At 39.3% G+C, this 21758-nt stretch overlaps 4 protein-coding genes across 4 annotated transcripts; 1 reads left to right on the top strand and 3 right to left on the bottom strand.

Annotated features, from left to right (window-relative positions):
* Positions 1–489: 489 nt before the first annotated feature.
* On the bottom strand, positions 490–4326 carry LOC131794117 (homeobox protein engrailed-2-A). The gene is made up of 2 exons (XM_059111634.2): positions 3875–4326; positions 490–1037 (listed from the first exon to the last, which is right to left on the bottom strand). The coding sequence occupies exons 1-2, from the start codon at positions 4251–4253 to the stop codon at positions 769–771; spliced, it is 648 nt and encodes a 215-aa protein (XP_058967617.2). The 5' UTR covers positions 4254–4326; the 3' UTR covers positions 490–768.
* A 2800-nt stretch (positions 4327–7126) lies between these two features.
* Positions 7127–9107, bottom strand: LOC131794118 (homeobox protein pv.1-like). The gene is made up of 2 exons (XM_059111635.2): positions 8590–9107; positions 7127–7739 (listed from the first exon to the last, which is right to left on the bottom strand). The coding sequence occupies exons 1-2, from the start codon at positions 8978–8980 to the stop codon at positions 7429–7431; spliced, it is 702 nt and encodes a 233-aa protein (XP_058967618.2). The 5' UTR covers positions 8981–9107; the 3' UTR covers positions 7127–7428.
* Positions 9108–11247: 2140 nt separating this feature from the next.
* LOC131794096 (organic cation transporter protein-like) lies at positions 11248–17843 on the top strand. Its single transcript, XM_066174557.1, has 10 exons — positions 11248–11396; positions 12247–12531; positions 12840–12986; positions 13186–13466; positions 14274–14516; positions 15038–15172; positions 15570–15649; positions 16173–16281; positions 16403–16475; positions 16867–17843. Exons 2-10 carry the CDS (start codon positions 12253–12255, stop codon positions 17095–17097), a joined length of 1578 nt encoding a protein of 525 aa, XP_066030654.1. The 5' UTR covers positions 11248–11396; positions 12247–12252; the 3' UTR covers positions 17098–17843.
* A 641-nt stretch (positions 17844–18484) lies between these two features.
* Positions 18485–21108, bottom strand: LOC131794101 (uncharacterized). Its single transcript, XM_066159294.1, has 2 exons — positions 21090–21108; positions 18485–20649 (listed from the first exon to the last, which is right to left on the bottom strand). Exons 1-2 carry the CDS (start codon positions 21106–21108, stop codon positions 19319–19321), a joined length of 1350 nt encoding a protein of 449 aa, XP_066015391.1. The 3' UTR covers positions 18485–19318.
* Positions 21109–21758: the final 650 nt, after the last annotated feature.

The raw sequence follows: 21758 nt of genomic DNA, 5'->3' as shown, positions 1-21758 counted from the left end.
TTGTTTTCGTTACCAGATCACCTGAGAGACATCGCGATCATTGAGTCGAGTTAATGCATACTAGTAATTTTTGATAGCAGACTGCTACCCGACAGTTTTCTAGCTCGACATGAGGCAAGACTGGCACGAATTAGGGTGTACCTCCCGTTGAAACATCTATTACGCTTTTCTCCCGCCCTCTCACCCCTCCCATTCCATTCTTCCACTGGCTCTGCTCGATAGACCATTTATGAGAGTACTGACTAAGCTGACGGGAGGGATAGTGGTATTTGTGCTTCATCTCTAAACCACAACTAACTGCCTCTAGTAATATCTCCCAGTTATCTGCGCCCAACTATTGTCTCGGAGGTACGCGGTCGGAAGTTCTTGCAAGCCATATCGCAGTTTGAATTCTATTCACAAGGATATGCTCTTTGAAATTTTCTCTGTTGCAGTCTGCCTGTGTAGACTCAAATCGTCACCGCATGCAGTCTATATGCTAGAGTTTATTTCTTTTTAGTCTACAGTATAGTGTGGTTCCCCGCGCTAAGTTAGATATCTTTATTTTGTGGCGAGGCCAGTGAGGCTATCACTGTTCTATATTGAACCAAGCACGTGAGATTTTTGAGCCCGACATTACAAGCATGTGCAGTTCTTAAACACTAGTAAGACCTACTTCGTGAAGTTTTCAAGCATACTGACCATTTTTTTGCTTTCTTTTTTTGGGGTTGTTTGTGTTTTTTTCTTTTATTTCTCTTTATGTTAGATTTATTTTATTCTGCATAGATCCTAGTAGCTATCAAACTGCCTCTTCATCACATCTTTGCGCCATTTAATCCGTCTGTTCTGGAACCAAACTCGGACCTGCGTCTCACTCAACTGAAGCTCGCTGGCCAGTTGCAACCGCTGATTACCCGTGATGTACTGACGGCGCAGGAATTCTCCCTCCATCCTCTCGAGTTGATATAAGGTAAACATCGTACGGGGTCGCTTTCTTTTGAAGTGAGTGCCCATTAAACCCTTTTTCTTTTCTTGTGTGGTACTTGCTGGTTCACCAGCTATAAAAACAAGTCCAGAAAGTAAACGATATAATCAAATATCAAAAGTAATTTTAGAATTGTACTGGTTTTGCTTTAACACTTGCTAAAAACACCTAATCACTTTTCGATCGAGTGTCCTAAAACCAACTCGCCAAAGAAATCATAAGAAGCCAACCAGATGAAAGAAAAATACTTTTAAAATTCGATTAAGAGCCAATTAGAGCACAAAATAACAACAACCAAACTGCCTAAAGAGCGGGAAAACGCCAACTGCCAAGTCGTGATTCTCATTTGCATCTGATTGGATAAGAAAGTGGCGCGAGTTTTCTGGACAATAACTCAGTTACTTTCGACACTTTCGACACAAAATTTCTCCAGTCAGCCATCATGGAACTGAAATTTTTGAAGAATTATATTAAGTAGAGGAACAAACTAGTCAGCTGCCGAGAAAATAAACCCGGTTAGTCGACATAGAGGTCAAATATCCCCGCATGTGCACATGAGCGAATATTGTAGGGGCTAAGTGACGTATTTTAGGGCGTTAAAACCAAGTTGTCCCATAAACAACTATAGGAGCGAGAACTGACGTCGGAGTGTTTGAAAACCTTACAACTTTTTTGGTAAACCTCAAAATAAAATGGGAAATCAGCAGGTTTCTTGTAATCAAATAATCTATGTGCTCATAAAGTCTCAAGTTTCCTCTTCTCGTACTTTGATTCCCTTTAGAGATTTACATGAATGTGTTTTTTTTTCTGTCGCATGTTTTTCGTGACAGCGGTTGGTTTCTTATGATTTCTTTTAAAATTTTGCGCAGGAAAATGTTGCGCTGCTGACCAAGATTGATCCTCTAGCGCATGCCACATTTTTGACCGCTGTGTTTACAATTCGTAATTCATCAAAGCAACGTTGTCGTCATGGTAGATACACGGAACTTATGGAATGTTTTGCTGTTTTTTTAATTAGATCCTCGAAATTTCCAGAGGCCAAAGCGTTCCCTTCAAAACTTAAAATAAACAAAGAAAAAAAGTCTCGAGAAGTAAGATGCAGGCGATATCAACGGAAAAAGAGAAAGGAAGATAGATAAAAGCTAGAAAAAACGCACTACTTGGTTTTTCATTTTTTTAAAAAAACTTACTATGTATCATTTATGACAAAAAGATTCATTTTATGAACGTTTCAATGTTTTAAGCAGACATTACTTCACTTCTAACGTATCTTTCATTGTATGCCCTCTCATTTTCTTTCTTACACGGTAACTAAATACACTTCTCTTTTTTGGATGCAGCTACTTTCCTAAAGTGTGCAGAATAGAATTATCTCGAACTTTTTAAACGCCAATAGACGAGGGAAACCAATTAAAATGCAAATATTTTTCAAGTGAAAAAAAAAAAAACACAAAAACAGCAAACTCATTTATGGCTGCCCAAAAAAACAATACAATCAGTGTTATTAACAATTTAGCCACGAGAGAATTATCAGCAATTTTAAGAGCATAAACAAAAATATTTTTTTCGTTCTAGTTCAGTTGTTCCTCGATGTCTCTGCATTTTTATTCCTTTCTAAACAGGTTTTAATCCTATTTGTTACCTTATTTTCTGTTTGGAGTTATTGCTTCATCAACATCGAGTTTGCTTTTTTCTTCCGAAAGCCTTTCAGTTTTTAACCGTATCTTCTATCGATGAATCCTGATATATTTTATTTCTTAATTTACGTAGTTGCTCGTGATGTTAAGTTTTTTTTTTAATGGTGCTAAAGAGTTGTACACATGCATTTTTGTATAAGTGCAGGCTTAACACTCCTCAGAGAATTACAATTGAATAAAACACGAACTTTTTTCTAATAATTGTTTTCTATTGATCTCAATTTTCTTGAGGCTTTAAAGTCTTCCTCTTGCTTTTATTCATACTTGAAAGCTGAAAACGTCACCTACGGTTTTTCAACACCTGTTAAACCGGCCATACATTCAACGATGGCTGTGCTCTTAGCACTTACGGCCTGCGGTGATCACTTATCACGCTCGAAACGTCAGCCTTTAAACTCTTTACGGTGGCCAATTTACGTTATCATCTCAGTTGATAACACTAAATTACCTTATCTTATGGCCAAGTTACGGCCATCCATACCGATTCTTTCATCACACTTGATTACTGAGTTAACCAGAAAGATTATAACGCTTGGTACAAGAAGCTAACCAACGCCCATGGTATGAAATGGAACGCATCAACTTTACAAAAACAGAGTCAACTTTTGTTTTGTATATCGGCACACCTTCTTAAACCTGTCTACATGTGTGCCATTCAAGATAGAATTGAAGTTCTACCAATTGGTATCAGAGATGTGATTCCTCGAGAACATGTCGGCGGATGAGAAGCTAATGTTATGATCATTACGAAAAAATGTTTGCTCTTTAAAAATTTTCAATTTTTGTTTGTGGAAAACAGGTTTGAGAGTTACTTTCACAAATCAATCAAAGGTTTCTCGATTCGAATTACTGAAATTGTGTATGAATCTTTCTTTTTAACGTAGTTTTTCTATTAAAAGTGTATTTACGTTGTGGGAAAACTCAAAAAAATCAAGAGCCCTGCACGACTTACCAACATAGGCTTCTCGATGTCAATTCATAAAAGTGCGTCAAAATCTTTTATGTTTACGTGATTTTTCTATTAAAAAGCGTATATATGCTAAAGGAAAACTCCAAAAAATTAAGAGCCCTGCACGACTCACCAACAAAGGTTTCTCGATGTGAATTCATAAAAGTGTGTCAGAATCTCTCTTGTTTACTAAACTTTTCTGTTAAAAAGCGAATTTATGTTGTAGGAAAACTCAAAAAACATTCAGAGCCGTGCACGACTTACCGAAAAGTTCTGCTTTCCGCACCTCTGTCATCGCTGTTGATTTTTCTCGATTATCGAAGCTGTCCGATACTTTTGAGCTGTTGTTTCGCCTCCGTTCCACGAGCCCTTTAAGTTTAGCTTCAACAGAGGAGTCTGTTTTTTTGATGTAGGAGGCAGTGCTGGCTAAGGAAGGCATGCTTACCTCTGACGTCTTCTCGCCTCCAAGAAGCGACTCGATAGAGAAAGATGACTGAAATGGCTTCTGCAACTGGCTTTCGAAGTGGGGTCGAAAGTGCGGCTGGTACTGATGGCTTTGTGGCGGATAGCTGAGGGCTGTAGGCTGGCAGAAGCATTGTAGATAGCTGTAACAGTATGGGTGTTCCCTGTTGTAAGCCTGCATTTCAGAATTTACAGCGCACTTTCGTTGAGTCCTGGTTCGCGATCGTCAATTGTAAACTGCGTCCAACGTGTATGTTAACAGGTTCACGAAAGTTCTAAATTGTAACTCTTTAAGTAGATGCTTATTTTTTAAATGGAATTCATAACTATAAATCATCCGGTAATCAATTGTTGGTCGCTGCGACATTAGACAAAGAAGAATGTAGATGAACAAAGAACTTAAGGAAAATCGATAAATGGAACGTACATTTCGGAATCCCTTTACAGTTATATGACTTCGCTGTGTGTGCAAAAAAATCAATTCTTGGCTGCCGTGGCTAAATTTAACTTCTTTAATGCAAAAAAAAGCATTAGATAGTTATTTTACTTTAATCAACAAAAGATACGCCTTTTGATGGCGTGGCCCCCAGAGGGATGTAATACAGGCCGATGGTCTTTATTGATATTCCCCCCTAAGGGATGTAATACAGGGATGGTCTTTATTGATATTCATGGTCATCCAGAACTAAAGCAAGTCAAGCACTCATTACTTTACTGATCTACAGTACGTTAAAGAGGATAGCTAAAAAGAGTAGATTACAAATAAAGCATGCTTGAATGCATTATGTGAAGAAAAAAAATTGCTGTGTTATTTCTCGCTCACTGGAAGGTTTCTCCACCTGTTCCTCGGCTTTGTTGAAAGGCCGTCTTCCAGAAATTAAACTGTGCCTATTGTTAAAAAAATACTGAGTTAATGTATAAAACTTGGGAATATGATTGCAAAAGATCCTTTCTTGATTTAACTTCAATATTAATTCGCCCTTGGTTTTCATATATTTTGCACTGACCAAAAAGAAAAAGCGAAACCTCAACTCTCTGTCAACTTTGGACAAATACTGGAGTTGTCTACCACTTTCCTTATCACACCTATCTCGCGCGAAAACAGTGTAAATTATTGAATTATTATCAACCGCAAATTTGATAATTGTTCTCCCAATCTGGCATTGTTGACGAGTATATTCTCATATATATCAAATCACATAAAAAGTATCTGTTTACTTAAACATAAATAAATAAACCGAAAGCAACTAGTTAAAACAAAAAAGGGCACTCCGTGTACGTATTTTATGACCTTCCGTGAAATATCAGGGCTTCTCTGTTTAACAACCTAGGCAACCAAACACTGAAAAATGCATTTAAACTGAAATAACAAATTTCACACGTGCACCTTACCTTAAACAATATGTTCTTTTCTCCATTGTTCGATTCATGTGGGCGGTAAGATTAAAACGCCCTTTCAGAGTGAAACGTTTACATATGCAAACAGAAACTGCATGCATGGGTTGGTTCAGGAACAGCTTAAAAGTGCAGAACTTTAGGATAGAGCGAGTCAGAATGGTACAGTTTGAATTTATTTAGTGGGAATTGATGAAAATGAAATTGGTCATACATATATTCATTGAGTAACGTTTTCACAAGTTTGAAATTTGGCAATGCCCGAAATTATCATGCAAGTAACCTCTCAATTAGCATACAAACTTCCTTATTTTAGTCATAACATTTTACAATTTTTATTTTATTTGAGCTTGAATAAGTCATGTTAACCATCTAAATTTTGACAAACATGTTATAAACGCCTTTTCGTCGCTTTGTGAAAAACATTTGGTACCACTATTTCCCCGGACCGGATTCGAATCAAATATAACAATTATAGTAAACACAAGCTTTTTATCCACAGGAAAGAAAGGTGTTAGATCACTTCTTAGTGTGAACGAAAAGGCTGTGGTAAAGACTGGAAAGCACTTTCTCATCAATGAATAGATTCCTTGAGTCTGCCTGGTGGCTTATTCAATCGTTGCTTGATAATTATCTTCGGTGTTATCTTTGTGAATCATCTCAGCTGGAAAAAAGGAACCAAAACTCTAACTGGTTATAAAAGAGAAATACGTCGCGTTGAATGTGAACCACAAAAATTGGTGCGTGGTTGTAGCCTAGGCAGGAACAGAAACAATTCAAAGTTTTTAAACTTGTTGCACGAATTCCATGATTTATGGGAACGACGAAATCAAGCAAATTCGAAAGACGTGACGCAGGTTATAACCATAGAGTCGAAAACGATAGCTGTAATTAACCAAATAAACCAGGAACATTCAATTTAAAACAAAAAAACATGGGCTGTTTTTGGCTTAGGTCAATTTCCATTGTTCACCAAAAAAGGTTTGGCAAAACCATCATTTGACCTCGGCTTGAGAAGGAGGAATATAAAGCGAAATCCTCTTTCACTACATGAGATGGATGAACATGAAGCAGCTAAAGAGATCACCACTTGTATTGGTTGGCCTGTGTGATTAAAACAAACGTCATAGTTTTACCTAAACAATGTTAAATGTTTCTCTATGAACTCTATCCTTTTTAACTCTCTAAGCCTGCCTTGGCCTTAATCCCCTTTTTTTTTTTCTTTTTTGGACACCACGTGTCTCAGACGAAGTTGTCGTGTCTTCTTTTTTCAAAAAAGTTTCGCTGAGGGAAACGTGAACATCTGAGTGATATGTCCTTATTTCCGGCGATATAACCATGCATAAGCCCCACAAATTTTAAGATAGTGTTAGCCTTTGACGTTGATTTCCGCTTTCGAGCATGATTAAATCGATCCGGTGATTTAATTTTATTAATTGGGAGCTGAAAAACAAGGCGCTTACAACACAGAGAAAACAAGTATAAGAGATCTCCCTTTGGAAAAGAAACGATTCTACTTTAAAGGGACTTCTGTTGTTAGCATAATCTGTCTATCCAGTCAAAACGCTTTGCAACAGAAATCAGTCTTTATTTTCACTCAAAAATTTTCCACAGTTTGCTAATTTATTCTATTTAAGTACTTAAATGTCTGCCCTTTGATCTTTTGTGTCACTATTTAAAACGTTTACTTCAAAGAAGAGACTCTCTATAAAATTCGCCACTCCATTTTGCATCCAGCAAGTGAAAGGAATAATTATGCCTTAACAAAGAACGAGAGAATTACAAACGGAAAAAATAATACCCGTGACACGAAAATGTGTGAGTTGTTTATCGTATACAGTATTTGCCATTGCAAGGAAAAACTACAGACATCTCGGAACAGTCCAGCTCCCTACGCATGCGGATAAGCGCTATATAAGTGTTAAATGTTAAAAATGTTACTCATCAGTAACGTTCTATTTTCAGTCATTGACGTCTTCTGTCTTCATGTTGCAGCCAGCGTCTGGCTCCTTCTGTTGCCTGACCTTATTCCTTTCTTGCTCTATGAGCTGTTTCCTCCATTTTATTCGACGATTTTGAAACCAAACTTTGACCTGAGTTTCTGTCAATCCAAGCTCTTTTGACAGATAAAACCGTTGCCCTCCCACCATGTATTGCTGGCGTGTAAACTCTCTCTCCAGGCGCTCCAGCTGCTCCACGGTAAAAATCGTGCGCATGCGTTTTGGTTTCTCACCAGTCCAGTCGATTTCATCGCCCTGTGAGATGAAATTTCCTGTGGCAATTAAGAAAAGAATCAAATGAAATTAAATCATCGGAAATGAGCATTTAAACACGCAGGAAAGGAAGTATCTCATAGATTATGAAACTTCTAATTAGCAGAGTATTAGCTTCAAAGGAGCAAAAATAGTAAATTGTAATAAATTGTAAAATCATCGCATGAAATTGTAAAAATTACTCTCAAATTCACATTTTACGATTATAAATGAAGACATGAAAACTGCTTTGGAACTGACTTGACAAGAAGATTTTTCATAATATTTAAAACTTCGCTTGTTTTGAAATAAAATTTACCATCTCAATGAAAACTAGAAAAAACAGACAAAGTCGTAAAAGTAGATCTTTAATGGAAAGATTAAGATTTTATAAAGAATTATAACAAAAGTTTTGCTATTTTTATTTTTATAGAAGAAAACAAGAGAAATAAATAGCAATGTACTTCCTGATAGATTTGAACTAAGGCTTTTTTTAATTTCTTCAAGAACTCTCGTCCACTCGGCCTTGGAGACGTTTTCTAAACCATGGGCGACACACATCGTCTGCTTTTATAAGTAGACTTCCACATTTTAAGTACAAGGAAAATCTTCTTCTTCTGAAAATCGATGAGTATTACGAATATTTCGCGTCTAAACAATCCAAAACACATCACAAATCAAGAACTCGGTCTATTTTTTATCGGACTGGCAGTTTGCAATTTGCAAAATATTGAAAGGGCGTCCAACACGAACCGTAAGTTGCTCAGATCCCAAAAAATCGAAATAGCCAGATTATGCCGATCTGAATTTTTTTTTTTCTTTTTACCATCTCAACATTTACTGTGAAAAGATCAGACTCGATCAACCTACCACTCGTTGGAACGTTTCCTCTCGCTAACAAAGAAAACTGCTCCATGCTAAAACTCTGCCTTCGTAAACTTTCGAGATAGTTAGATCCAAAAGGAAACTCAGATCTTTCACTCTGAAACTGTGTGGCAGAGTTACTTGAGACCAAATTCATGTTCAGAGTTGTAAATTTCTCCATGCTCGGCTTCACTTCGGGCTTTCTCTCGTCCTTTCGGCTAAGAAGAGATTCGATTGTAAATGAAGGTCTTCGAGCCTCAGCGCTAGGCTCGACCAGTGAGGATTCGCTGTTCCGGTTCGGGTCACGGGAGGTGCAAATTTCACAAGTGCATTGCTGGCAGCCAGCCCAATAGACAGGCAAAAATTGATTTGTGGTGGTGTTCCTGTAATCCTGCATTTGCGAAGCGATCTTACAAGACAGGCCTAACCTGAGTTTCTCTTGCCTAAGAATGGGATTCTTGACTTGTGCAGGCAGGAAGTTCGACAGTTTTCAACCTCCCTTGTTGTTCAATTTGTAGCGTGTACCGCTTGGCGACTTTACGAACTGATTGTGAACACTTTATGGGCAAATGATACAATTCAATAATTCATTTTCATCTAATTAATCCACAGGCATGCTGGTTTATGAAATATCCCAAAGGAAATCTTTTGTAATTTCCCGTTCCATTGTCAAATTACCTTGGTCCGTTAAAAGAGTGAAATTTGAGCGAAGATGACGGAAAAAAGGAAATTTAAGTCCTTACTTTTTTCCCATGTTTTATTATTGATAAAGAAAATAAGGATATCTTTAAGAGAAAAAGAGAAAAATTATTTCAGCTGTACCATCAACTGATGATTCGAAATTAACACATTGCTTAATCTTTGTATGTGGTAGTTCCTAATTAGAGAACGCAAAATAGCCAAATTTAAAACTGCGTGAGAGACTTCTCCAGCGCTAATTGCCATCGTAGTCCAAATGAAAGTGATTAGAAAGAATTATTCAAAAGTTTAAACTAAACATAAACAAGACACAAACCTGCTAAAGAAAACTAAAATACTTCTTCTTTTCAAAGTTCGATGAAAAAGGAAATGATTGTCAACTGAACCTGTTTGAGAAAAACACAAATACACGCATTTGATACATCTGCGTTCTTTCATTATGTTTAGATTACCGACGGGCAGTAAATTAATTTAAACCGCAGGTTGTTCCACTCTCTTAATAAAAGCTTTCCTATTTATGTATGAGAGGAAGGACTTTTCATTATAGTTCTTGAACAAGTTTGTTTAAATCAGAGGTGTAAACTTCATACACATATACACAAAAAAGGAAACGATAAAATTTAATTTGAGCCTTAATTCAAGTTAAAAATTAGAATATCAACTGAGATTTTGCATAATAGATAGATGTATTGTGAAAATCGTGAGGGAAATCTCGCATTGCCGTGAGTTAGTTTAGATTGGTTCTATTGCTTCACCTTCTTTGAAGAAAGGGCGATTAGCGGGTTTCAAACGACTCTTTTAACCCTCACAGGAAATTTATCTGAACGTCAGGCCAATCGGAGAAAAGCTCATCGATTCATGACGAATATATACGGCCACAAAGCCAGATGGGTAATATCTGTAGTAGGTCTCTCTTTCTAGGAACTTGTGGAAAGATATTTTCATTCCATTCTCTTCGTAAACCTTCTTTGTACACTCTGAAACAAAACAGATTTTAGGCATGGGCCCAGTTGTTCGAAGGCCGACTAGCGCTAACCCATGGACCAATTTTATCCTAGCATGAGATTTTTTTATTCCTCTGATAATTTTTTCTATTCCTTTTAGAGCATTCTGTCATCAGAAAAAAAATATTGAATTACTGTACTGAATTTTCTTTTAAAGCTTTCAACCCTGAAATCAGATTTCACACTAACTCTGGGTTACCTTAACCAGACTACGAACAACTCGACCATGATTTTCTTATTAGCATCAGTAAACACTAAAGATAGTGGCCCTCGATGCCTCGTTCTGATGCAACTCGACCCAGATCATCTGAGGCGGCTGCCATTATATCGCGCCCAGGTTACCAAGGTATGTTGTATATCACCTTGCTGCGTAACAATACGGCGGTGTCAAATTTGTTTCTGCTTCTGAGTACAAGAAAAAAAAACCAGTGAGAAAATATGGAGAAAAAAATGAAGCAAAAAAATATATGTAAAATTGAAGAGAATTTCGAACTCTCATTTTATCTGAGCGCTAACTTTATCTTTTTATCCGATCTTGGTAGTACACTGAATCAATTTCAAGGAATGACAAACAAAATACGTCAATATAATTTCAGCAAAGTTTTCTGGTAGTTTTAATAAGATTGTCAGTTCATTTGCATAAACTTAAGTAAGTTCGTGCATGTCAACTGATATCAGAGCCTCAGAGAATGGCTTATGGTGCCCCCGACATTCCAGCTTGTTCTCTAGCGGAGTCAAATTTTGGCAGCCAAGTGAGTCCGGGACCTTTGCAAGAAGGCCTCGGAAGGCTTTTTTTTGGGAAGAGAAAGAAAAAAAAATGGACAAAGAAAGAGCCAAATTCTCCAAGTTCGGCGCAGGCTTGCTATTCGAAACGAGAAAGAAGAACACATCCTTTGCTTTGACACTTAATATGTTGACAATAACTCTTCACAAAAACAATGCGATCAGACCACAGTTATATTTGATACCTCTTTGCATGATGTATATTACATTCCTTTCCACACCCAGCCAGTTGCAAGACAAAAACGTTGCTTGTGGGCAATTTAATGCGTATAACAGAATACAAATCTTTCGGAGTTTGGTTCGGAAATTTGGACCCTTGCAATTAAGGTTAGTACTGTTAGTAAGCCTTGCTACCTTGTTTAACCTCAAACCTAAGTAATGTGTATTTATTAGTATGAGTGATCAACTTACCACGGAGACACCTCGCCATTCTGGTTTCCACAACCTACTTTATTTCGCTTCCTAATGAACAATCTCCTGCTCGCTTGCCATTCTGGTTTCCACAACCTACTTTATTTCGGTTTCTTATCAACGATTTCCTGCTCCAAACAAAAGAATGCCCGGTCAAAACATTCAGACCGGGTTGAGCTTCCGCAACTCACGAGTCAAAATAAAATTCCATTGTTGATCTCCCCAAAGTGATTAATGCTGAAATTACAGTTTTACTCTTGAGAAATGGTGAATCCGGCACAAGTAAAGTTCTGAGAAAAAATCAAAGCTGATGCATAACCGATGTTATTTGCAGCTAAGCATGGCTTGAGAAAACAGTAGAACCGATAAGTATCTCTTTTGACTCGAATGAGACGCCGTACTTTACATAGAAGTATTTTAATTGATTTTTAAAACTCGGCTGATCTGCAGAGTGGCGCTTTAAGATTTTTAGTGAGCTGCGGGAAAAAAAACACCTCGATAATCCTTTCCTTCCATCGACGCAACTTTGTTATATTACTTTGGCACAGGTTTCCTAATCTCTTTCGTCACGCAACGCGTGCTAGGGAGACCATGGTCTCCTCCGCAACCGTCATTTGGTCTCTCCCCTCTCTAGGGCTTGCGAGGTTTTTTTTTTTTTTTTAACGAGGGTCCATATGTAGTTCATCATTTATTGACTCGGATCACAGCCACTGCTATTTTCACCTTGACCTCTGAGAATAACTCACCTTTGTTCATTTTATTTCAGAACAATATGGCCGACAGTTCTGCAGCAGAGAAGAAGAGACGTTCATTTGAGTTTGACGATATTTTTGAACACGTATCCTCCTTTGGAAAATACCAAAAAATCCTATACTTCTGCACTTTATTGTTTGTTTTTCCAGTGACAAACCAGTTCTCTTTGTTAGTGTTTGGTTTTGGTACTCCTAAGTTTCAGTGTGTCACACCAAATGTCACGTGCGAGGCAAGGAAATGTTGTGACGGATGTCACGCTTATGAATTTATGGGACCTCTTCAGAGCACCGTGTCTGAGGTAAAATTTTTTTCTGGGGATGAGGGGAGGGGGGGGGAGGGGGGTGAACAGTGGCTTAGCCAGGCCAAACATGTACGTGTGGCCATGTGCGCAGGCAGGCCAACAAACGGATAGGCATACAAGCAGGTAAGTGAGACAAGCATATACACAGGCTGACAAACAAGCAAATGATCTGATAAACAGACGGACAAAGAGGAAGGCGAAGAACTAACATGAAGGCAGACAGACATTGAGGCAGACGGACAGAAGGTTGACCTAGGATTATTTCAATTAAATAATCATTTCCGGTCTTTTCATTTATGTTTAAGTGGAACTTGATTTGTAATCGCGCGTTCCTGGGTGCAACGATACAGTCCTGTTTCTTTGCTGGAATGTTGGTAGGTTCACTTGTGACCGGGATGATTTCAGACGCCTGGGGCCGAAAGAAATGTATCTTCATCTGCAATGCAATCATGGTAAGATGGCCGTAACCACGGCTTAGTCATTAATCAGCAATGGGCTCCTGGCAATGTTAATTTTTACTTTTATATGATCCAACGGGCAAATCGGGTCTATGAGATCCTTTGCGGTGGAAAGTTTGAATTTCACGCCTCTACTGGCGACTTAAACTGAATCATTTATATTTGTTTACCTTGATTCATTGTAATTTTTCAGTTGATTACCGGCTTTGCTTCAGCTTTTGTTCATTCCATTCCCTTATTCGCGGTTCTTCGCTTCATGGTTGGTTTTGGATTGACTGGAGTGATGCTCTCCCTTTACATTTACGGAATGGAATTGGTTGGCCCGAATAGTAGAACAGCTGCTGGAAATATTACGTACTTTTACTACAATGGCTTTCAAATGTTGTTTGTCCTCATCGCTTATCTTGAACGCGACTGGAGGAATCTGAGTTTGATAGCTAGTGTTCCGGCTGCTTTGCTATTCCCATTTTGGAAGTACGTACATAATAACAACGTGTTCCTTTTATCTCTGTCTCTCTCGCTTGCTTCTTTGTTTGCCGACTGCCAGACAGGCTCGCCGACTCACCGACTCACCGACTCACCGAATCACAAACTCACAGACTCATGACTCACTGACTCACTGACTCGCTGACTCGCTGACTCGCTTACTCGCTGACTCGCTGACTCGCTGAATCGCTGACTCGCTGACTCGCTGACTCGCTGACTCGCTGACTCGCTGACTCGCTGACTCGCTGACTCGCTGACTCGCTGACTCGCTGACTCGCTGACTCGCTGACTCGCTGACTCGCTGACTCGCTGACTCGCTGACTCGCTGACTCGCTGACTCGCTGACTCGCTGACTCGCTGACTCGCTGACTCGCTGACTCGCTGACTCGCTGACTCGCTGACTCGCTGACTCGCTGACTCGCTGACTCACTGACTCGCTGACTCGCTGACTCGCTGACTCGCTGAATCACCGACTCATTGGTTGGCTAATTGACTGAATGACTCGTTCACTCACTCACTGAGTGATTGGCTAGCTCACTGACTAACGTTCCACTGGCTCACTGACTAACTGACAAATTGGCTGACTGATTGGCCAGCTAATTTGCTGACTGACGATTTGAGTTACAGACTTATTGACTGGCTGGCAGACTGACAGACTGACTCGACAGCTGGCTAACTGACTGGCCTTCTGACTGACACTCCTAGAATGAGATTGTTTTGTTGACTGACATTCTAACCAAAATCCACCAATCTTTAGAGTGATGGACTAACAAAATCTGATTTGCAATTCCATAGGCTTATTCCCGAATCCCCCCGATGGCTTGTCGCTCACGACCAACTGGACGAGGCTAAATCCATCATCGAGGCTTTTGGGAGCAAAGATGAGAAACCTTTAGATTCGGAGGCGATACGATCTCTGTTGGAGGAAGTAAGAAGGGAACAGATCGAGCGAGAAAAGACAGCTAAAAAGTATAATCCCATCCACATGTTTCTTACGCCAAAGCTTAGGAAATGGACAGCAATCATCTGTTATCAATGGTATGATAAAAAAAACAAACAAACAAACATGTATATTATCGTGTGCATGTACTTTTTTTAATCCGATAAGGGTGACTAAAAGTTTGTCGTGAGGTACTTGTGCTTTCATCCAATACGTTGTTATTGCTATCACTTAATTTAGAGAAGGTCGACATAGTCGTTTCCTAAGGGACCGGTCTCTGTCCCCAGGGTCTCTCCTCCTGAGGAGAGGGTGTTGGAGGATTTTGGTTGCGTCACGATCAAATTTACCAGATCCCCCCTCATAAGGATCAATCATATTCTTGTGGTTGCCCCACTTTGGAAGTTAATTGGCAGTCAATTCTCTATAGTCCCCTATTTGTACTCTGTTGTTAGCGCTGGATGACTGATACCCCCTCCATTCTTCTTGAAAACAAAAAGCTACCCCAAAAATCCTCCTCCCCCCTCCCCTCTCTGACCGAAAAAAGTGAATGGTCCCTACAAAAATGCATCCCCGGTGTCAGGAACGGCCCTAAAAGAGTTTTTATCTGTTGCTCACGCAGGTTTGTGGTAGCCTTGGTCAGTTTTGGGATGTTCATATTCATCTCCCAATTGGTCGGTGACCTCTATATTAATTACGTTGTCATGGAGATCCTCACAATTGTCCGAATACCTGTCACGTGGATTCTATATTTGAAGTAAGCATGGACGTTTTTTCTACATCAAGTATTGCGACTTTTTAAACTTCAATCCTTTCCATTTTCAGCTCCGCAGGAAATATTTTATCTTAGATTACAGTAAAATAAGTAACACATTGATTTATCAAATAAACGGTGTTTTCTTGATTTAACAATAAATTCTCATTTAACAAAATCCTACGAAAATTTGCAATGAAGGAAAGGAAAAAAGCGCATTTGAATTTTAGACATACCACCACCTTTGGGTGTTCAAGCGTTGTGCTGTTAGCTGTGGGTCAAATGAAAAAATGACTGGACGCCACATCGTATGGAAAAGTGTCGGTCATAGTTACCGTTGGGCGGCTGTATGTCAGGTTTCTGTTGCTGGGGATTCTTATTATGATTGTATTATACTCAGATTTGGTCGCCGTATTTGTCATGGTATTATCATGATCCTCGTAGGCGCTATCTTTCTCGTGGTTTTGCTGGTGCACAAAGGTAAGGTAATACATTATAACAAACTTAAGCGTGTAAAGTAATCTAACATTGCATTTGGGATGCGTTACTTCGCATCAATCCCTCTTTACCATCTCAGTAAATTGAACGCAACAACAATACTAATCGGATCATGTTTTGCTGCACCTCGGGCAGTTTTCTTCTTTACTTTGAGTTCTAACTTGCTCTTTTACAAATTTCTCTTTGGTTTTGAATTACGACACTCGTCTCCAGGCTTTCACTCTTGCATCCTTGACCGCGTGATGTCTGGAAAGGAGTATAGTAGATGTGGACCTGAGTGCTATTCTTTTATGTTCAAGTAAAAGTCATTTCTTTGGACTCGACAATATGTAAAATAAAAAACACAAAAACTTTCGCTAAAAAGTGAGACCAAGAGGGCTGGTTAGCATGCTTCGCTATCTCGTTGAGTGTCTTTTGGTGACATCTAAACAAGTTCCAGACTTGACCGAACCAGGATCTCTTAATGGTCAGCTGAGTGAAGCCTTTTGTATCAATATCTTTCCAGAATCTGACGTGGCAACAACGGTATTGTCCCTCTTTGGATACCTGTTGATCGACTGCACTTGGACAAGTATTTACTTGATGACCTCTGAGTTGTTTCCAACCGTTCTTAGGTAATCATGGAGGGCAAATTCATTTGAACGTCTGCGTTTGATGAGGCACTTGTTTTGTTTTCCGCTGCGCGGTGTAATTGGTCTTGAAAACTCGTACAACTTACCTTTTTTATCTCAATAGAAACACGGGTCAAGGTACAGGGTCGACTAGTGCACGGATTGGTGGAATCTTGGCGCCTTATGTTGTTTTGATGGTAAGAAACCGTCCGTTTTTTTCCATGAAATACATACCCCTTACCAATGCTATAAATCCAAGTTTAAAAAAATAAAGCAAGGTTCCATAACTTACAATTTGCGGACCGAGAAAACGAGGCCAGTGAGATCTTCATTATATCTCTGAGTTCAAATAGAGGGGGGAAATTTCGCTTGAAACAGATTTTTTAATTTAGCGTGTCGTACGGTGAAATCGACCAATCATAGCGCACGTACTCACTGAGAGATATAATTAAAAAAAAACGTTTTACACAACAAGCATCAACGGCCCAAGATGTCTCCACTCGGGTTATCTTCATCTTGCTAACAAGCTTCAAGAGCTGTGCGATCTCAAACACTTTTGAAATGACTTTATCGATCTTCTCCCTCCAGAGTCAGCTTCCAGGCCTCAGCATTGTCTTCCCAGTTGTGATTTTTGGCGTGGTTGCAACGCTCGCTGGGATTTTAATGTATTGGATTCCAGAGACACTCTTTTCTCCTATGCACCAAACCATCGAAGAAGCTGAGGCGGCCGAAGACGATTATGGGATACCTTACTGTGGGAAAAGGATTGAGCTGCGCAGGCGCAAAAAGGCGAATGATGTAGAAGTAGTATGGCTTTAAAGAGGCTAACGAGTAAATAGTTGAGGCCTTGGGGGCAACTTTTCTGTTGCAGGAAGGTTTGCTTTTATACGTGCAAATTCAGCATTCATTTATAGTTTTTATAATTAGATGTTTTTTGCTGGCTTAGAACAGCAGGAATGTTAATACAGGTTGTTTTATGTGAAATGAGAGCGATTTGTATCGTTTACCTCGTAATTAGAGACCAGTCATTACTCAAAGCCCGGGGGATGATATTCTAGTGATCCTTCCTCATTGGCAGACAATTTTCTATAGGCACCCCCCCGTTTATACCCTGCAAGTGACGACTGATCCCCCTCCGTTCCCCTTAAAAACCACGTGATCCTCCCCAAACATCCTTTCCCCCCCCCCCTTCCCCGGTGATAAATATTGACTAGTCCTTTAGGTACCTAATTATTAATCTCGTATCCAGATCTTGCCGTATAATTGTTACCGCTTGGCCGTATGAGACTACTCAATTATAATATATCAAATATGGAAAAGGGATAAGTAACAAATAGGTTATATATATAGCTATAATATAGAATCACCCACGAAAGCAAATATTGAGGAGTTTGTAACTCATGATAAACGTATAGTAGTGTGTTAAATTCAGTACTGTACCTTTAATTTTTGCTTTGCTTTAGGGTTCAATATCTCGTTATAAGAGCTGTTGGTATAATACCTGTAAGCTGAATTTTAAGAACTAACTTTGTTTTACTCAAAACTAAAAGAAAACTGAAACGCTGTTTTTTTGTTTTGTTTTGTTTTGTTGTTTTTTTGTTTGTGTTGTTTTGTTTTTAACCCTGGGCAATAGAAGGTAAATTCTTGCCCTAGAAGGCTAGAATTAATTCATAGACTGAAAAAAAAAGTTTCCTTCCCTTCCTTTTCCTTCCCATAAATCCTTGCGCACGATTTATATACTCTCGAAGACATTACAAGATTAATTGGCTTTATAGAGTTGATAATGTCCACCGTCCACCGTCCACCATTTCTTTGACGTGTCGAGCGTTAGTCCTTCGTCAGGGCATATGCTAACATCCGAAACAGCAAAACGAAAATCAAGAAACAAGTAAAAGTACCAAAATGACCAAAACGAACCAACCCGGCGAAACGACTAGGAAAAGAGGATAAGCATTCAATATATTTATATTTATAACAAACAGGTAAAGGGGTGTTAAGGGGGGGACGTTCTTGACAACGAGTAGTGCGAGATAAACAAGTCATTCCCAATCTTTCATTACTTTAATGGTTAACAATGGTTATAACAGTCTAAGACGCTTATACAATAGCTTTATTTACTTTATTTCAATAAGAATATTCGAAATAGCAAGATCTTTACAGCTAAAGTTCTAAGCTGAGACTACAAATAAAAAAAAAAAACAGACGGAAAATCGCGACTAAATGCGTGTAATCAGATATAAGTAGGTTATATCAATTAAAAAAAAAAGGCCTTTATATGATGATTAATATTCATAAACTAATCTGGGTGAGGTGAGTCTGTTTTTACTCACTTTTTATCAGGGAAACAACGGCACCCTATCTATTTGTCCTTCCAATGGAGAGAGACACTACACTATAAGACGCACTGATTTCATCCTATAATCAAACATAGGCTACCGTAATTTGTGAGTGATTTCTCTAAAAACGTTTCCCATCTACCGGGCAAATAGATTTTGCTCTACCTTTAGCAACGCGTAATATTTGTGTAACTACCATCCAATGAAATTAAATGAGATTCTGTGCTTGGTTATAACTATTTATCCTCTATATCCTACGGCTTCGAATAACTCTCAGCTAATTTAAGGGCCTGTTACAAATTGAAGCCTGTTCATAGTAAGAATAACACCGACAGGTTTGAAATCTAGAAAACAACTCGTTGATTTGCCACAGTATTTGATATGCTCTTTCTCGTAAGCTATAGAAAAGGGCAGCTGTTTTGTGGTCCAGAATTGATTCGTGGTCATGACTGGGTCCAAAATGCTGCAGCTAAAAATCGCTCCGTTTGTTGCAAGCATTGCAATAGTAAAACTAGCTAGGTGTACGTTTTCGTGAAGCTTTTTGGCAACAAATAGGGAATCGAAAAGTTTCAGCTCGAAGGCATTAAGCACAAAATCCAGCGTGAGACAGACCATTAGAACAACTACTACGTATGATAAGTCAGTATGTTATTACGCTCAGTAAATAGAAAAACTCAATCTTCTTGACAGATGTGAGTATCTTTTCAGTAAAGTAGTTTGTCCATCATCGTGATCAACACAGCGATGGTTCCATAAAAGACAATTTTACCACCTGAGATCCTCACCGCACCATTCCAGTTTGGAGGCTTGTCTGACATTGCCAGTGTCTGGGTGCTGGTGCAGGCTTTATCAGAACACGAGGCCAAGCTCTTCACCCAGATATTGTTTCCATCCACTTTCAAAGTTAGTGCTCCCTTTTGTACAGCTGAGGCAAACTCTTGGATGGTCTCGTTTAAGTTAAAGGATGGAGTGGATGTAATGGCGATACCCAGGGTTTTCTTATGAACTAATAAGACAACAATTTCCATGTTATCTGGAGCTTCAACTCTCTCAACGTAGGCGAGCCAATCCATTACGTCTGAGTTCCACTTCAAGGCACTCGCAATGGCTGAGGCAACACCGTCTGCGAATCGACTTTGAGCATCAGATTCAGGAAGATTATAAGTTGAGCGCCTTGATCGCGGAATAAACTTTTTAATCTCCAGCTTGGTCACTCTCACTGGGCTATCTTTCGGCTTTCTGAAGCATTTCTTGATGGAGGCAAACCGTTCACATTTCGCACTTATTTTCCACATTCCCTTGAGAGATTCCCAGAGTGTACCGACTTTGACGAAGGAACCCTTGATGGTCCAAAAAATCCTGTTGTAATCGGAACAGTCGAGATCACAGACGGATGGCACACTATCTCCTGGCTCCAAGTAACACGTTGTATGAGAGGCAAACGCTTTTTCTCGTATCTCCTTACAGGATGGATCGTCGACCCATGGCCGCAATAGTGGCACCAGTGAGACTTGGAGGCATTTACGAACTCCGTTAACCCAGTTTCGCCCGCTTAGACTGAACTTTGCAAAGTTTTCGTCATACAACTTGCAAAAATGTTCAGCGTATTTGATTGCATATTGATTACTTGTAGCTTCACAGGGATACCTCCTCTCCAGGCAGTTGCGATACCAATCACATGAATCCCCTGGTGGACTATAGCACTCTGGAGGCAGTAATGTGGTAGGTGTGAGAGTGTTTGGATATGAGGTTGGATTGCTGGGAGTACAGGAACAACTCGCACTCGTCACTGATCCATATTCCTTGTTATGCACTTCATGCATACACTGATACCAGCAGTAAGTTGTAGTTTGGTCTATACAATGGTGTTTTTGGTTGCTCTTTTGCTTCATGTAAGCATCCGTCACACATGTCCCCCACTGGTATTCGTTATTGTACGACCTTAATTGAATGCATTCAAAAGTTTCAGTTCCATCCCAACTCGACCACAAGCAATAGCAAAAACGTAAGAGAAAGCATCGTTCAAAGCTGCAACCTGGGAAATAAATTAGATCATTATAAGATTTAGTATCCATTCACATATCTGTAGTGCGGAAAAGAATACAGTGGCAGCCCGCTAATTTGAACACCCAAGAGAAACGGAAGATGGTTCGAGTTGAAGGGGATTCCAGTTTCCCGCGTTGTATTGAATATTTGTATTTTTAATGATTAATGGGGAATAATGTTTTTACCATTCTCACACAAACAAAAGTAATTTCGGTACATTTAGTTTGCTCTAGCAAAGGCAGCCCAGGCTCCAGCTGTGAGATGATCATCTTGCGAAATAAGAGTCATGGCAAAAATATAGGAGTTTGTATAGGAATATTTACGATTAATATTTATATTTTTTTCTTCGGAAGTAAAAATACATTAAAATTCTCAATAAAGAATCTTACCTTACTTTCACAGTGCATCGCTTATTGTCTCACCGCTTACTTTGCTGTAACAAGGCCATTTTTGCGAGTTATCCATGGGAAGTCCGACTAAACCGAGTTCGAGTTAGCTGATAACAAATGACTGGAAAAATGAGGTAAACCCTGAGGAAATCTGATCTTATTTGAGATAGCGGGGGAATCTTGTTAACCGTGTTCGAATTAGTGGGCTCAACTGTATTACTATAGTGTTGCTGCGAGCACCGATTTAAGAAACCCCCAACATTTCTTCACTGTTAGTTAGAGCTCAAGCACTTTTTGTTACATACTAATATGTTACCGTGTTTGATATCACTCTTTAGACTCAATGATGCTTTGCCATTTGTTTAGATATCTAATGGCAACAACTTTTTCTGCATCCTAATGTATACAATATTTCTCTTTTTTTAGCCGGCTCCACGGGCAGGTCAAATGAAAGGAATCCTGTGTTTTGATTGGTTTCCCGAGCAGACAAAATGCTTTTACCATCCCTGCTCCGGTCACCCACTTTGTCCCGCGAATGGAGTCGTAGAACACAACATTACGTTTCATGGCGATTTTCCAAGTCGCCGATCAAATGACCACCGGAAATCTCGTAAAAATTCTTGCCTTTCCAACGAGTCGGCAAACTTCAATGGGTTTGGAAAAAAGCCACTAAAGCTAGTACCTCAAGCGAATCCGAAAGCCGCATTTA

The sequence above is a fragment of the Pocillopora verrucosa genome, chromosome 1 (assembly GCF_036669915.1).
Source record: "Pocillopora verrucosa isolate sample1 chromosome 1, ASM3666991v2, whole genome shotgun sequence".
NCBI classification, from domain to species: Eukaryota; Metazoa; Cnidaria; class Anthozoa; order Scleractinia; family Pocilloporidae; genus Pocillopora; species Pocillopora verrucosa.
The sequence above is the reverse complement of the archived record's forward strand: the minus strand, read 5'-3'. Positions and strand labels throughout refer to the sequence as shown.

Bases quoted from the DNA above. Each gene is read 5' to 3' on its own strand.
- LOC131794096 (XM_066174557.1), top strand. From the start codon at position 12,253: ATGGCCGACAGTTCTGCAGCAGAGAAGAAGAGACGTTCATTTGAGTTT. The intron at 13,467-14,273 runs GTACGTACATAA...GCAATTCCATAG, and splicing joins TTGCTATTCCCATTTTGGAA to GCTTATTCCCGAATCCCCCC. The intron at 16,476-16,866 runs GTAAGAAACCGT...TTCTCCCTCCAG, and splicing joins CGCCTTATGTTGTTTTGATG to AGTCAGCTTCCAGGCCTCAG.
- LOC131794118 (XM_059111635.2), bottom strand. From the start codon at position 8,980: ATGCAGGATTACAGGAACACCACCACAAATCAATTTTTGCCTGTCTAT. The intron at 7,740-8,589 runs GTAGGTTGATCG...TAATTGCCACAG, and splicing joins AGGAAACGTTCCAACGAGTG to GAAATTTCATCTCACAGGGC.
- LOC131794117 (XM_059111634.2), bottom strand. From the start codon at position 4,253: ATGCAGGCTTACAACAGGGAACACCCATACTGTTACAGCTATCTACAA. The intron at 1,038-3,874 runs GTAAGTCGTGCA...TTGTTTTTATAG, and splicing joins GCGGAAAGCAGAACTTTTCG to CTGGTGAACCAGCAAGTACC.